Here is a 16,460-nt window from a genome sequence, read left to right as displayed (position 1 = left end):
GTTAAAAACGATGTTTGATTTTCATTTGTTTATTTTTATGGAGTTTTTATTTTCTGTTACTTTTTTCAGTTTTAAGTTATACCTGTAACCATTGTGGGCATTTATTTCATTATGAAGAGGGTACCAACAGTTTTGTCCATATGTTCACTCCTGCCCAGCCACTGCAACCAGTTTGACCATCTATCATCAGACATAACATTCAAGGAAAACCACAAAGTGAGCAAAAAGTAGCTGTTTCATAAGATGTTCAACAACCATTAAAGAGTTTGTCAGAAAGCAACCAAACCAATACATGGCACAACCCCTGTGCTTTTTATCTAGGCTCATACGTCCAACTACAGAACCTTTAAAGGCAAAGCAACAGGCTGTTTTGGAATTGGATTAATGTCCATTTCTAGAAGTGGGAGATGGGTTAAGAGAGGCATTAGAAAGAAAGATCAATGCTGAAGAGGAATGAGTCTCAGGTTTCTTTTCCATACATGATGCAGCATTGAATCTCATTTCCAGTCTGTTCTACAGCGATGAAGAGGTCGGTTCCTGCTACTAAAACAGCTCTTAGAGTCCTCAATCTAATACAGGACTTTTCAAATGATTAAAATTCTTACAGAAAAAATACAGGTCCCTCAGTGAAAGTGTAATTACTTAGTACTTCATGTGTCTCACAAAAGTTGTTAAAATAACAAGGAAGTGCTAACAAAATGTACAATAAAGGAATAGTTTTAGAAAAAAAAGACTTCCATCCAAAAGCAAACACTTCCTGATCTACTATGAATTATGCATTACACACAGATCAATAAGATTTTAATTACTCTAAAAAAGAATCTCGGGTCTTTATCTAAAAAAATACTGAATGCAATGAAATATTTGCTTTTGATACAATTTAGGTAGAAATTAAAGATGGTCTTGCATCACCTCTTGGGAGCTGGATAAAAAAAAAATCTAGATAGTTAGACAAAGGGATTTTTTTTGCTTCGCAGAGGATGATCAGCCACATATAGTTTATTAAGCAGCGAGAGCAGGAAGAGCCATACTGCTGAGAGCGAACCATAAGGGGGGAGCGTACAATGCAGTCTGAGCTAAGCCGCTCAAAAACGAATTTAATAGCGGACCGGACTATTCCAGCCTACTTTTACAACCTCTGCTGCTGCCAAGGTCCATCTGTGGTCATGCAGAATGTGAACCGCTGCACGGCAGGTGGTGGGCGTGGCCAAACAGGAGCAAAGCTAATACTGCTGAACTTGTCTAACAGCTTGTCTACAGCACAATCATCCATTTTAAACATTTGACCACCTGCTGACTTTTTATTTAGTCTTAGCAACGAAAACTCACTCATGAGTCGTCATGTTTTCGTCATCAAAGATCCATCTTTAGCTCATCAGTTATCGCTATATATAGCGATAACTGATTTATATATATAGAAAAGGAGGGTCAATTAAGTAACTGTCATTGTTGACAAAAAAAACAACACTGCCGACCAACCAACCAGCCGACCGACTGACCAACTGACTGACCAACTGACCGACCGACCGACCGACTGACCAACTGACCGACCAACTGACTGACCAACTGACCGACCAACTGACCAACCGACTGATCGACCAACTGACCGACCGACTGACCAACCAACCGACCGACCGACCAACTGACCGACCAACTGACCGACCAACTGACCGACCAACTGACCAACCAACTGACCAACCAACCGACCAACTGACCGACCAACCAACTGACCGACCAACCAACCGACCAACTGACCGACCAACCAACTGACCGACCAACCAACTGACCGACCAACTGACCGATCAACTGACTGACCAACTGACCAACCGACCGTCCAACCGACCGACCAACTGACCAACTGACCGACCGACCAACTGACCAACCAACTGACCGACCAACTGACCGACCGACCAACCAACCGACCAACTGACCAACCAACCAACTGACCGACCAACCAACCGACCGACCAACCAACCAACCAACTGACCAACCAACCAACCAACTGACCGACCAACTGACCGACCGACCAACTGACCGACCAACCAACCGACCAACCAACTGACCGACCAACCAACCGACCAACTGACCAACCAACCAACCAACTGACCGACCAACTGACCAACCGACCGTCCAACCGACCGACCAACTGACCGACCGACCAACTGACCAACCAACTGACCGACCAACTGACCGACCAACCAACCGACCAACTGACCAACCAACTGACCGACCAACTGACCGACCAACCGACCGTCCAACCGACCGACCAACTGACCGACCAACCAACCGACCAACCAACCGACCAACTGACCAACCAACCGACCAACTGACCAACCAACCAACCAACTGACCTACCAACTGACCGACCAACTGACCAACCGACCGTCCAACCGACCGACCAACTGACCGACCAACCAACCGACCAACCAACCGACCAACTGACCAACCAACCAACCGACCAACTGACCAACCAACCAACTGACCTACCAACTGACCGACCAACTGACCGACCGACCGTCCAACCGACCGACCGACCAACTGACCAACCAACCAACCAACTGACCAACCAACCGACCAACTGACCTACCAACTGACCGACCGACCGTCCAACCGACCGACCAACTGACCGACCAACCAACCAACTGACCATCCAACCGACTGACCAACCAACCGACCGACCAACTGACTGACGAAACCATACTAAATGCAGCAATTGTCCCATTTCTTGGCCTCCATGGATGCAGATAGGTACGATCATTTGGATTTTGGGATTTTTTTTTGCGATAGCTTCTTTGGCAGATCTAAGTGTTGTTGTCCCGGTGGTCTTTGGTTTGTCATAGCAGTTTTTGCATCTTTTCTTGTTCTGTTATGGACCCTCCAATGCCCCGCAGCACCTTTATCCTGACACCCCTATCATCACAACCTGCTGCAAACATAGACCTCAGCACCGCCTACATGCAGAGCACAGTGGACTGCAGAGCTGCAGTTTTGAAATTCCTGTTTCAGAATCTATTTAGTTTATCATGGATTATAAACGTATACATTTAGCTTTTCTGTCTCTGCGTTTGTTCTTCTGCTTTCATTGTTTAATCCCCGTTTCTTCTTGCTTTACCTCCTGGTTTACTGGTTGACCTGGTTTACTGTTATCACTACGTGTTGGATACACTGTGTATTTTAACCCAGATTAACAGCAAGTCAAACTCAATTTTCATGAGCCAGGAAGCCAAGCGTCTTGCTCCTTTATTACTGTCTTCTTACAATTTTATTTAATTTTGTGTGAAGCTCAATGGAAGCTTTGAGTGAAAAGCCATTGCTTTCAGAAGTTTTAGCAAAGATTGACGACACAGGAGGCGAAGTTTCTACATTAATAGGCAGGCTTTCTCTCTGTTCCTAACTGCCACTGCCTCTGCTACCCTCAATGCACTGCTAACTCAAAATCAGCCTTCAACATAAAATACAGATAACCCAATACTGTAGTTTCTTTTTAAACTAAATTATTAAGAAATATTTCTAACTAACCTTGGGCAAAACAATTGGTATGCCACCCAGTGGCGTGGCAGAAGTATTACAACGCCTATTACTCTCATCTTTACAAAAAACTTTTGTTATTCGGCTTTGTGTGGATGTAGCCTATAAATGCTGATTTCTTTCATGCACTTATCTTAAAATGTTCCTCCTGTCATAGGTGTCACACCTATTAGTCTCACCAACTTAGTTTTGGTTGTTTTGTTTTTTTCTTTTTCTCTAGCCTTGTTTTTGTTTTGTTTTTTCATAAAACTCCCAATGCTCCTCGGACCTCCTGCCTGCCCTTGGTTCCTTCAACAACAACAAAAATAAATAAAATAAAAGTGGTGTTGACTGTCTCAGGGATGGCTCGGACCGCTTTACTTTCCTATAGAAAGCATCCATCACTAAACGCCCAGCAGTTAAAAACATGAACAGCAATCATTTGATTCGACACAGTACACTTCACCCTTCAGTTAGGTTCCTTTTTTAATTCAACAAAATTTAACCAAATTGCATTTTATCAGTTCAAAAAAATGGTGCAATGCAGCTGAGTACATGTAATCAGTGGGGAGGGTGGAGATTCCTCAAGGGGGCGCTATAGCTCCAAAGCAGACGTATACCAAAAACCAATAAAATGTAAAATAGTAAATGGCATGTACTAATATAGCGCCTTTTTTTAAGTCAGGAGACTTGACCAAAGCGCTTTACACTACAGTCATTCAGTCATTCACACACCCACTGATGGTGGTAAGCTACATTGTAGCCTCAGCTGCCCTGGGGCTCACTGACAGAAGCGGGGCTGCCGTACACTGGCGCCAACGGGCCCTCTGACCACCATCAGTAGACAACGCAGGTGAAGTGTCTTGCCCAAGGACACAACGACACTGAAAGTCAGAGTCGGGGCTTGAACCGTCAACCCTTCGATTTCAGGGCAAACTCGAACATCCAACGCCACTGTCGCCTTAGTATAAATGTATACTAAGGTAGCACAACAAAAAAAATAATAAATTCTAAAATGTTCTGAAAAGTGCTTTAAATCAGTCATACAGTAGTAGCCATTCAAAACTTCCACAATTTCCTTGGCTGGTTCCCTATGATTCATATTTAAACATCAATCTTTGTCGTAAAATATTCTTTCTGTCATGATTTTTAGGCATTATTAGAGAAGCGCCATCTCCTGGTCAGACCCTGTAATTCAGTGAAAGGTTGGAGTCAGAATAAAAATTCCTCTGTGATTTGTTGGGAAGTGGGCTGCTGTTCAGCTGCCGTTTGACTGGAAAGGGCCATTTTGAAAGGCTGCTACTGTAGCTGTCCTTATCTATGCTAGCTCAGCATAGATAAGGACTGGGTCAGATCCTGGGATTATTAAAAGGAGGCAGGGAAATCAGAATAAAGCCTTAGCCTCGCTGCATGCAGTTAGCCTAGCCTTGTAGCTAAATAATTCTATAAACCTGTCAATCAGCTGCAGTTTATAACAGACGGATGTGACGTCAGCGCTGTGGAGGGAGGAGGTTTAAAATAAAGTTGCTCATCAGGACGCTCCTATCTTTGCTTTGAAAAGCAGCTGCTGCGCATAGAAAACATTTTACCAGAGTCTATTGGGTGAAGGTTTTTGCACTACTTTGGATACGTCACTAATCAGACAACGAATAAAACAGCATCACTCGTGATTAAAAATTAAATATTTATCTTACACACCTAAAAATATATATTAATATATTTCGAAATATTTTTAATTTTATATTAAAATTTTTATGTGTTTTTTATGTCTTAATCAGGGTCATTGAGTGAGTGGGGCGGCGCCCTCTATTGGCACCTAGCGCCCTCTATTGGCCAGCTGCCACTGCATGTAACTGTTTTTGCATGCTTTGCTTGTCCTTCAATTCAAGTGCATTTTAGCATCAGCTGGTTCATTATTATTAAGAAAATAAGGAGCAATGCAATATTAAAGCCAGTCAGCAGATGGTTCATTGCCCCCTAGAGGTAACTTGGGGTTTCACAGCAGTTTTTCTTCAGGAAAAGCATCAACATGGTAAACATAAACAATCTGCATCAGACTGAAAACGTCTTCAGTCTTTGTGCTTCCACTTGCAGCTCCCTTCCTTAAGATAAAAAAATATTTAACATCCATTCATCTGAACAATAATAAATTAAAAATACAAACATCTGAGTTGTTCTTTTGATCCTTTTCTTTGTTTTTTGTTTTGTTTTTGTTCGTTTGAGCATCTTATTCTAAGTAACAAAATATTTTTTTCCAAATATTACATTTAGCTAGTCATTCAGTTTTCGTTTGATCAAAACAAAAAGTATAAAACCTAAACCAGAAAAGAGAAGAATTTGGGATAATTGCTATAATGTGGATCCCGCTGGTGTTTTTTCACAGTGAGGAGTCAGTCTGTCTGTCTTTTCTTCTCTCTGTCTGTCCTTCCATCCTGTTCATTGTTTTTCAAAGTGAGTTTTTTTTTCCTCCATTTTTTTTCTAGATGCTAAAACAGTGGAAAGAAAAGTTAATAACAGTTCTTTGAATGATTTAAATGCTCCAGTGTGCCCGTCTCCTCTAAGATGCCACCTAAGAGCCTAAACTAATGAAAATATGTGAATGCTTCCATGTTGACGAAGCATCGGCCGCCTTCAACACACACCTTTGGTCTGCAGTGTGCCATTTCTGCTTAGCTCTCTAATATAATGGCAACTGACAGATTGTCCTGTCTCTGTCTGTCTGTCTGTCTGTCTGTGTTTGTCTCTCATCTGTTTGTCCTTCCATCCATCTGTCTTTTTTCAACAAATACCCCTTTTCAATCTGGAACAAATGTGCTTTGAATGGAACTTTTGTTTTGTTTTTTCTTTCATATGTAACAAATGGTTCCTGTATTTGATATGCAACGCCATCATAACATCACATCAATAAATATTCTCCATTCCAAACCTTGGGTTTCCCATAATCACCCTCTAATATCTGTCCCGAACGACCTTCACTCTGCTTCTACCATTGCCTTTGGCCCCGCGGACCGGATGCAGTCACAGGTTATGAGAAGTCCCGCAGTCTGAATAACATCTCCGGGACGATGGGGGTCCCGCTGCGCCTCACGCCGATCACCAACTCCACCTTTGAGACCTTTGAGCCGTCTGGCCTGAGGCGATGCCACTCCCCCATCCCCTCCATCCTGTAGCTTGGCCAAAAAACAAACCCGGCAGGGAAGAAAACACGGCAAATGAAGACAAAAAGCAATAAAACTTTCATTCTTTATTTGCTTCAGAACATAAACATCTGAGCCAGAGCTGTATTTAACTGTTTACTTCTAGAGATTAGCTGTAAGACAAAATAAGGATATAAACGATTGCAGATGTATTCGAAAATACACTCAGTAACTGAAACACTCACAGGGATATAGCCTTGGTTAGCTAGGATTAAAAACAGTAAGCTCTCCTGTAGTCAATCTGTACTCATTCTTGCCTTTTTCTGACCTCCCATGACCCCAAAAAGCAAGAATACTATAACTGAAATACTTCAAAATAAGATGTGAATTTAGAAAAAAAAAGAATCTATGATTAATACTGAGACTCAGAGGAAACTAACAAATAACTACGGTATGTTAGCTGCATTTTCAAAGTAACGGTGTATATATATATATAGTAGTGGAGATTAAAAACTGAGACCGTTTAGGGATGAAACCTCTTAACTGAAGCACCTCAGCACCTTAAATAAGACAATAGTTTATGATTGTTTGTTGCTACGGTGATGCAGTAAAATGGAGACGAGTCAAAGGAAGTTTTGTTTTTCCTAAAAAAATAAAAAAAAACTCCAACATTAGCTGATAAATATTAAACCATCCAAACAGCAGCAGATGAAGGTTTTAGAGGAAATTATTTTATGTTATGGAGACAAAAGCCACAAAGTCTGAGCAGGTTTAATTATATCTGAGTTAGAATTAAAATATTTAATGAAACAAGCATTTTATTGAGGGTTAATGGGTTGATGGATAGGGAGAGCTGAGGAGCTTTTTCTTGTGTGTCACAAGCTGTTAGGATTTAATGTGGAGAGGGGTTAACACTGCAGAGCTGGTGCATGCAACATTCCTTTTTATTCCCACTGGGAAACACAGGAACATATTCAGTGCATTCATGTATCGACAGATATTTATCAGAGCTCCACCCCCATCAGCTGCCCTCTCACCTGAGCACGCCTCCACACGCTGAGCTGTACAGGTGGTCACATGACGATTGGTTTCAGCCTGATGTCTCGTTAACCCCTTGAACCCTACGGACCCACCGGTGGGTCCAGCTGCTACGTGACCTCGTAATTTTACCAAACCCCCAGTATTGATGTAAAAAACATATTTGGCACAGTTTGGTGACATTTATGGATAAATGTGCCAAAATGGCCTCTCCGCCTAAGAAATTTCTCACTAATACCATTCTAAAATAAATATGATTCATCTGATTGAGTCCAAATTTGGTATATTTTTACACAACATTTAGATTTAAAAGTCTGTACTACTTTTTTGTGCTATAAATAATATTTTGGTAGTGTTTTGCAATGTTTATTTCAAAGAAAATTTTGGCGAGGTTCAAAAAATGCAAAATATTTTTTATTTTGTCCCTAATAGTTCAGGCAGGGTCAAAGCTACAATGGTGCTGACCAGAAAACCATTCTATGACATCTTACCTTTACAGACGTACCAAAAGTTTCTTCTTAAATCTAATAGCTGTGAGGCTATAAGTTATTTACTTTTGTGTGTTTTTGTCAGGCAGAAATGTATTTATACCCCCTGAGGGTGTAAGAGGTTAAGGCGAGTTGCATCAGGCGACGTTCCTGTTAATCCGGGGAATCGATCCTCCGTCTTAGCTGCTGTTTTAGCTCCAGTCTGATTTTCTGCTCGTCCTTCAAACAGACGTAAACATGCTCTAACGTTTTCAGAGCGTACAGCTCAGCATTGGGGAGGGAAGCTAGGTTTTTCCACAGGTCTGAGTTGATCTACATTTCACTTCCCACCACTGCCATGCTGAGCATTACTGCTGGAATCTGCAACCAGAATCAGAATTTTTTTGTTTTCTCCCTTTATGGCTTCTCTGTCTTCCCCTGTTTTTACCCCAAACTCTACCCCCCATCCCCCCACCCTTCCTTTTTTTTTTGTCTGTCCATCTTGTCTTTTTTTTTTTTCCGGGTGCGACTGCTTTAGTCGGAGGAGCCATGAATGGCTACTGGAGCGACAGCCCCTGGTAGAAGAAGAGCAGGATCCACACAGCAGAAGAAGAAGAAGAAGAAGAAGGAAACAACAAGGAGCAATATTTGAAAAGCAGCTGAGATTAAAGGGATTACAGCAGATTGAGGGGAATCCTGACCTGCATCTACCTCTCAACAGAGATGCAACCTTCTTTTACTGAAAAACTGACCTTTGACCTTCAGTAGCATCCATTTGTCTCACCTTTAATTTACTGTGTTTTTTTTCTCTGATGTTTAAATTTTGGTACAATTTTTTTGTTTAATCAGACTTGATGACTAAAATTGACCAACTCTTAATTTTTGTTCTTCTGTTCTGGGAGAAAAAGAATCAGTTTTAAATAAGGTAAACATTTGTTAATGTTTATCAGAGACATAGACCTAAAATAATAAAACTAAAGGTTAAAAAAAGGGTTAAAAATTTAATACCGATGTTAAAAAACGGCTAATTGAACAGCTAATTATGCCACGGTGTGGAACGCCAGCCGGGCTAAACTCATCCATTAGGAACAGTTTACAGCAAGATGATTTATAGAGTTAAACAGTATTCAATTCTATTCAGTTTATTTCTATAGCGCCAATTCACATCATGTCATCTCAGGTCACTTTCCAGTTCAACCAGTTCATCCAGTCAGATTGATTCAAAGTTTTCTATCTAAGGAAAACCAGCTGATTGCATCGACTCGTTGACTCTTCAGCCATCCCTCACACTAAGCATGCTTGTAGCGACAGTGGAGAGGAAAAACTCCCTTTGAACAGGAAGAAACCTCCACCAGAAATATTAGAACTAGATATGCAAGAAAAAGCTCATTTCTTTTTTGTGTTTTATTAAATCTATGATTTAATATGTCATAGAAACAGATAAAATATAAATAAACATACAAACCTGTGTTTTTTTAAACAGTTGGACACCAGATTTCTACAAATCATTAGGAATCTTAAATCAGATATAAATTCAGTTTATTTAGAGGATTATATTTTTACACTCAGTTTGTTTATTTTTTAGTTCTCAAAAATTCCAGTTTTCCTTTTTTTTTTTTTTCGGCTCTTGTCTTCCGCTAAACTGGTCGTCATGACGACGGTGGTCACTTTACCAGATGGCTCTGCTTGTTGCAGCTCTGTAAATATGTAGCTTCTGCATGGTCTTCCAACGCGAGCAACAGGTACACCAATATGTGAATAATAACGTAAGCAGGTTCGACGTTTTAGTTTCAAGCATAAGGAATTTCTATAGAACATTTAGACGTTAAAGCGTCGTGCAACATTCAGCGGCATGCGGAACAAAGTAACCTTAGTGAATGCAAGAAAAAGAGGGACGACTGGAAGTTATGCATGCTGGTGGGAGCAGATCAGCCTAGATACTGTAACGGGGATAGGGACATGGGGGGGGGGGGTTAAATTATTTTTTTAGGATGGGAAGGGGCACTATTTCTAGTAAATGCTATGAAGCTGCTTTGTTATTGCTGTTGAGATACTTTTTATTTGCTTTTTCTATATAAGAAAAACTGTTCAGAAAGTTATTTATTTTTTTGGATATATGCTAGAAAAAGAAAAAAGCTGAAATCTAATGTAAAGAAACTAAAGAAACTTTAAAAGAAGAAAAAAAAATGTCATCTCTAATCCTCTGCTGCAAGTTAAAGAGAAAACTGTCTCCTTCCGACGCCGCTTCTCAACAAAGTTTCCTCTTAAATCGTTCATCGTTTTATTTGCTTTTACTCTCCTGCTTCCTTCATTTATTCACTTTAATGCTGAAATATTGTACAGCCATGGAAGAGTTCATCAGACTTCACTCTTTGTTGCTAATAGAGTGTTAGAAGAGGAAACTGTTTGGTTTTTCTGAGGCAGATCTGGGTTCTTTTCCATTTTACTGCTCTTCTTATTTTTCTCTGTCATTTTGATTTGATTTAGAAGAAGTTTGCAGCGTTTTGTTACCTCTGACTGTTGGCCACAGTTCTGCCAAAATTTAAACAGACTTTAAATGTTTGATCCTGGATGTGATAAAGATAAAAAAATGTCTTAGATAATATAAACGTTGTATTTGTAGTAGTTTCTGCAGGAACTAAGATGCATTGCTGGAAGGCGGTTTAAGGCAGTTACTCTTCAGCTTCTTTTGTTTTCATGCATTGATAACTCAGGTACATATCTTTTAATGTTATTTTTTTTCTGTAAAATTCCCCAAATGATGCATCATATGTAAGAAAATAAACATGTTTGCATGTTTATGCCAGATCAATGTCACCTTCACTGTACATGTATGCATCCTGCCTCCTGGCCTCTTGTGAAGTCCCCTTGATTTCCCTCCACAAATCACAGAATATTACTTTTGTTAGACTCCTGCCTTTCATACAGATAGAAACCATTTAACAGTAGCATGAATGCTTTGCACAAGGAAAAGATGTCCAATAAAAAGGGGACTAAACAAAGGAGGAGACAGGAAGGGAAAAAGTGATGATGGACTGGACTGAAATGTTACTGAAGAAGGAGAGCGGTGCTTTTAAACTGATGTGTTCTGAGTATCCTGTCAACGGAGCAACAGGGAAGAAAGGAGAGGAAGAAGGAAAAGTGAAAGAAAACAAAGGGAAATTGGCGCCCCGTCATGTAAGAATGGAAAGCACACTGTTTCCGTTGTATGTCCTCACCTCGTGTTTGTGGTCGTGTTCTGCCGTTGCACTTTAGTTTCCCTTCATTTGGTTTCGTGTTCATTGTCCTTTTCCTTTCCTCTGTTTGCTCCGAACCAGGACCAAACAGCTTTTCCCAAACTCCACCTCCAGCTTGTTCCATCTCACGGTGGCAGGTTGATTGATTGCAGAAGGTCATGTGAGCAAACCAAACTAAAGCCGATCACTGACGTGATGCAGTTCGGGCTTACAGCCGCAGCTCTTCCACTACTTTAATCTATCATCCCTCCATCTACTGGGTTTATTTTCTTCAACCTGGTTCTGGTCGGCTGAAGTCCTCTGGTATAAAAACTGAACTCTGATGCAGTTTGGTAGATTTTGGTCTTTGTCGTCCTCTCAGAGAACTGACCGGCCGCCTCAATGACTTCTGCATTTGAATTCTTTGTGTGGCGTAGAGAGGCATTAACCCGTGTAACAGCCAAGCTTTGTTTCTGGTGTTCCTGCATGCCGGGTTTGCTTTGGGAGCTTCGTACTGAGGTCATTTTTTATTTTACTATAATGCCACAAAGGTCACACAATAACACAAAACCTCTGCATTGGAATCAGCTTATTATCAGCAGCCAATTTCCTTCCTTGTTACTTTGGTTTTTAACCAGATTATAAAAGCGATGCTTCTTGAACAATCATTCTAAAGATGTGTGCCTGTGGTAAAGTAAAAATGCAATTCTGTATTTTTCTTTAGCTTTGTAATTATCACAACGGACTCTTTGCCAGCAGCATCTCTCCAGTTTAGAGTTAGTTTAACTAAATGTTGATAAAGATGTGAATAGTGAGTTACTTTGGTTGATCTCACACTGATCCTACCTTTACTTTGAGTTCAAACGTATGAGGAGGAAATTATCAGATTAAGAATGAAAAGTTTGTCTGAAAAATGTCTGACGTGATGGAACTACTTGTTGTTATTTTGATGATAAAACATTTTATTTTGGAGCTAAAGATTCAGAAATAAGTAACATTTTCTTAAATTAAGTGTATTTACCCTTAATTTGAGCAGGTAAATAAATTTATTTGCCAATGGAATGAGGATTTTTACTCTTAAAATTAGATAATAAAATGATATCCACTTGATATAAGACAATGGAATATTTTTTCTTATTGTAAATGTAAATTTTCTTATCCCATTGGCAAAGTTTTCTCATCAATTCAAGACAAAATGACCTCTTTAGATTTCCGATTTTTGCAGTGCAGCTAAAATCAGCTTCTGTTTCAGCAAACAGATCTAATTTTAATGTCTAACAGAAACATGGTTGGAGGAAAACAGGGAAAACTCCTGCTGAAAGAGTGACGCCTCCTGGTTAAACGTCTCTTTGCAGCGAAGGAGTGATTATAAAAAAAAAAAAAAAAAAAATATGTTTTAGGGAGAATTTAATTAAATAACTGAGGCCCCGTCCACACGAAGTCAAAACGAACACGAAACACTAATATTTTTCAGAACGTTTGTGGTAAAGACGGAGACGTAAAATAAATGTGATCGTCCACACGAATGCATGAAAACGCTGCAAAATGTATGCCAGGCCTGTAAGTGGCGCTGTGGTGCCAAAGCAAAAATAGGCGACGAAATGTTGGGCATGCGCACTAATATTTATACATGGTTGCCCTGCGGGTCCATTTTGGTGGTTCAGTCAAATTCAGGTGCTGAACTATGTCGTCGATATTGCTCTGTTCTTCCTGGAGATATTCCAGAAGAAGAAGATTCTGTTGTAAGCCCGACAGCAGGGTGAGTAGCATTAGCAGCAACCATTCAACACAGTACGGCGCCATTGTTGTTGCGATACTGTGTCGCGCATGCGTGTTTAGAGGCGACGCTATGACGCATGCGTGAAAAAAAAAAAATGCGGTTAGAGCTTAAAGATGGAAACGCGAAAACGGCGTTTCAAAATCTTCCCACTCTGAAGGCTGAATAAAAAAAAGATCGTTTACAGACCCCCGAAACGCCGGCTTCGTACGGATGAGAGGCTGGTTTGGTGAAAAATTTGTGCGTTTAGGCCAGGGTTCGGCTTCGTGTGGACGGGGCCTGAGCTTCCAGAAAAAAGGTGTGCCTGAGCCGTTCAGCCTTTCTGAACATTTAAGCCGGGCGTACACTGTACGATTTTTTGCCCTTTTCGGGACGATTTTTCCAGTCGTGCGAGAATTATTAGATTGGGTCGACTTTCCGCCTGATCGTGCGTCGTGTAGTATACGGGGGGGGTAACGAGGGGCCATCAGCCTCTCAGTGTGCATGGAGCGTCCTGGCGCAACTTCGAGAGGCGGAGCGATTGAGCGAACTCCTCCTAGTGGTGAGCGGGAATCGCGCGGCGCTCCGTTTAAATGCTCTGCTCACAACAAAGCAAAAATCCTCCAGAGAGAAGGTTGGATTTTTTTTACAGTGTGAGATTAAACAGAATATAATGAAATGTTTTTATTTCAAAGCTTTTTAATCATCATCTTTATCAAGTGTTCCCAAACTTTAGCATAAAATCTCTTTATAGTGAGAAACAAAATTGAACCTAGGTTTGATGCTTCTGGCAAAAAGTCTTGCATGTTTTGTGGTTTCATACTGGGTGTTGTTTTTACAGCTGAGGCAATAATTGATGTGATGGTGGATAAAATAATTGCAATGTTTTTGACTCTCTGGGTCTGATTGGTATTTGGTGGCAGCAATTAGATGCGTTCAGATATTTAGCATATTTTTAGTCTTTATCTTTGCTGCCAAACTATTTAACTTCACTATATATTTTCCATAATAAGTCAAAAAAAAACAAAGCTTTATTTTACCCACTTTCATCATCCAAGTGTCCCTTTATCGGACCTTTATCTACACCAGAACTGGATGCCATTTATTTTCAGCTAAAATTCAACCAAAGGAAACACATTGTGATTTTTTCAACAATGGATAAAAAAAAAAAAAAATTTGACTTTACTACTATGAAAAAATGGCATTTCCCTTCAGTCTGGTGTTTAAAGGATAAAGAGTTCTGATTCTGTTCTTTCTGACTGATGTTTGTCTTAATTTCTCCCTGCAGTGCTGAGCTTCTAACTCCACCTCCGCCTCCTCATCATGGAGAGGAAAACAGTCAATCTCTCCAGCTCTGTTGTTCCACTTCCCCCCTCATATGTCTCCATGTAGAAACTGAAAGAAAAGCTCAAAGAAGAGAAAAGAGTTTGCTTTTGTTCTCAAACAGGAAGAAAACCCAACATTTTAAAGCTATGAGACCTTTAATCTCTTTCCAAGCAGACGTTGAAGCAAAGCACAGAAGAAGCTTCACAGTTTCACGTCTCTACAGATCATCAACCAGGAAGTCAACGTTTCCACAGTTTTGTAGCATTATTGCTTTAATGATGACGTGTTTGATTTGAAGTAAACCCCACCAGTGTGTTTTAGTTCCTTTAACTGTTGAATCTGTATGAACGCAGACGAATTACAGGTACTGCTTCTTGCAAAGCTTCCTGCACTCAGCTAAAGGACCCATAGGAGAGAACTGAAGGGTAGCAGCTGGAAGAAGATGAAGCAATCTCCTCAGCCTTTGCTGGTTTCCTGTAAAATTTAAAAAAAGTCACGATCTCTTCCATTTTTCTCCAACTTCCAACCAAAGAAAGACGCTTGGATGAACATATGAGATGGAACAAGCAGGAACATTCACATTTCCACGGCTAGCTGAAAGGTCTTTCCCGGATGTTCCTCCATGTTTCCCGCACCTCCTCCGCTCCCTCTCTCAGCGCTGAAACTGCTCCGCCTCTCTAGCAAATGTTGCATGGCATGAATTATAACAACTGAATCCAGAAAAACGCAATCAGAAGGATGAATAAAAATGAGATGTCATGGAGGGATTAAATCTATTTTTTTCTACTAAGTACCTTTAGAAAAAGATGCATCATTTGCCTTGAACCCCTTTGACTTGCTGGTGAAAAAAGAAGATATTGTACAGGAAACAGCACTTTCTGGAGACGTAATGAATGAAGACACGCGTCCTTTAAGTGAGCGAAGAGGAAGAGACGCCCTGCAGAACCGTTCTCCTCCAGGACGTGGAAGACGACAGAACAGCAGGTCATCAGCCATACTAGGAGAACATCTATGCTATGCTTTTCTAGGGACAGACATGACAATGACGAACAGGCATTGTTTACCAGCATGAATACTTTGCATGACTTCTGCAAGCCACTCTGATCTCTCCTTATTAATAACAGTTTGAAATATTCAAATGTGTTTACTTTGTGTTTAAAAACCACAGACTGTCTTTTTTATTTAATAAGATCTCCACGCTTAAAAAATGATGACAAACCAGGAGAGCGCTTCATCGTAACAAGGAGACCCTTTGTTTCAAAAAAGAACAATGCAAACATTTATTGTGGTCGTACTGGACCGTCGTTCTGTTGCTACCACTACTTCCAACATGGCTGCTTTCCTCTTCCTCCTTTCTTTCTTCTTCTTGTAGCCTTTTTCAACACCTTGGACTATCCGATGGCAGCTGTGTGTCTGTGCCAGTAACAGGCGAGCCTACCCGATCAGACTAAACTGTGCTTCCACTGATCGCTCGAGTGTCTGCGCTCCCTTTATCCTAATCTTCCTTTTTTTGTTGTTTTCTCATCGTTTGGCTTCTGATTTCCTTTGGTTTGACTCTACAACGTGTCGGAAATCAGCTAAAATAACTCAAATACCATAATAAAGCTGATTTCTGGTGACATGAAATGATAGAAAGGCCCTGATGGGAAACAAACACACTAATCTAACTGAGAAATCTGGCATGAAAAGGAGAATTAAAATATTTTTCAGATTATTAAAACTTTTACACTGCAAAAACGATCTAGAAATAAGTAAAGATTTCTCAAATTAAGTTTATTTACCCTTAATTTGAGTATGTAAATGAGATAGTTTGCCAATGGAATGAGTAATTTTACTCTTAAAGTAAGATAATTAGATAATATGCACTTGAAATAAGACAATGTAATTGTGTTTTCTTATTTTAAGTGTAAATTGTCTTCTTCCATTGGCAAAATGTCTCTTTTACCTCCTCAATTCAAGAACAAATGAACATATTTTAAGAAGAAATATTTAGTTTTTTTTGCAGTGTATTTAC

General features: G+C 40.3%; 1 protein-coding gene across 3 annotated transcripts in view; it reads left to right on the top strand.

Annotated features, from left to right (window-relative positions):
• The window catches only part of LOC119775559 (potassium voltage-gated channel subfamily C member 1-like), a 110,324-nt gene extending 94,109 nt beyond the window's left edge, over positions 1-16,215 (top strand). Inside the window, exon 5 of one of the 3 annotated variants that reach the window (XM_038273578.1) lies at positions 14,409-16,215. In XM_038273578.1, the coding sequence (XP_038129506.1) occupies positions 14,409-14,422 (14 nt within the window). In that variant the 3' untranslated portion in view covers positions 14,423-16,215. Of the gene's footprint in view, positions 1-6,525; positions 7,386-8,687; positions 9,039-14,408 lie in introns of those variants that run through there. The other 2 variants (XM_038273577.1, XM_038273576.1) reach the window with 2 other exon arrangements.
• Positions 16,216-16,460: the final 245 nt, after the last annotated feature.

Source organism: Cyprinodon tularosa, unplaced genomic scaffold (assembly GCF_016077235.1).
Source record: "Cyprinodon tularosa strain WSP-4 unplaced genomic scaffold, ASM1607723v1 ctg878, whole genome shotgun sequence".
Classification (NCBI taxonomy): Eukaryota; Metazoa; Chordata; class Actinopteri; order Cyprinodontiformes; family Cyprinodontidae; genus Cyprinodon; species Cyprinodon tularosa.
Note: the sequence above shows the minus strand (reverse complement) of the source record. Positions and strands in the feature narration are given on the sequence as shown.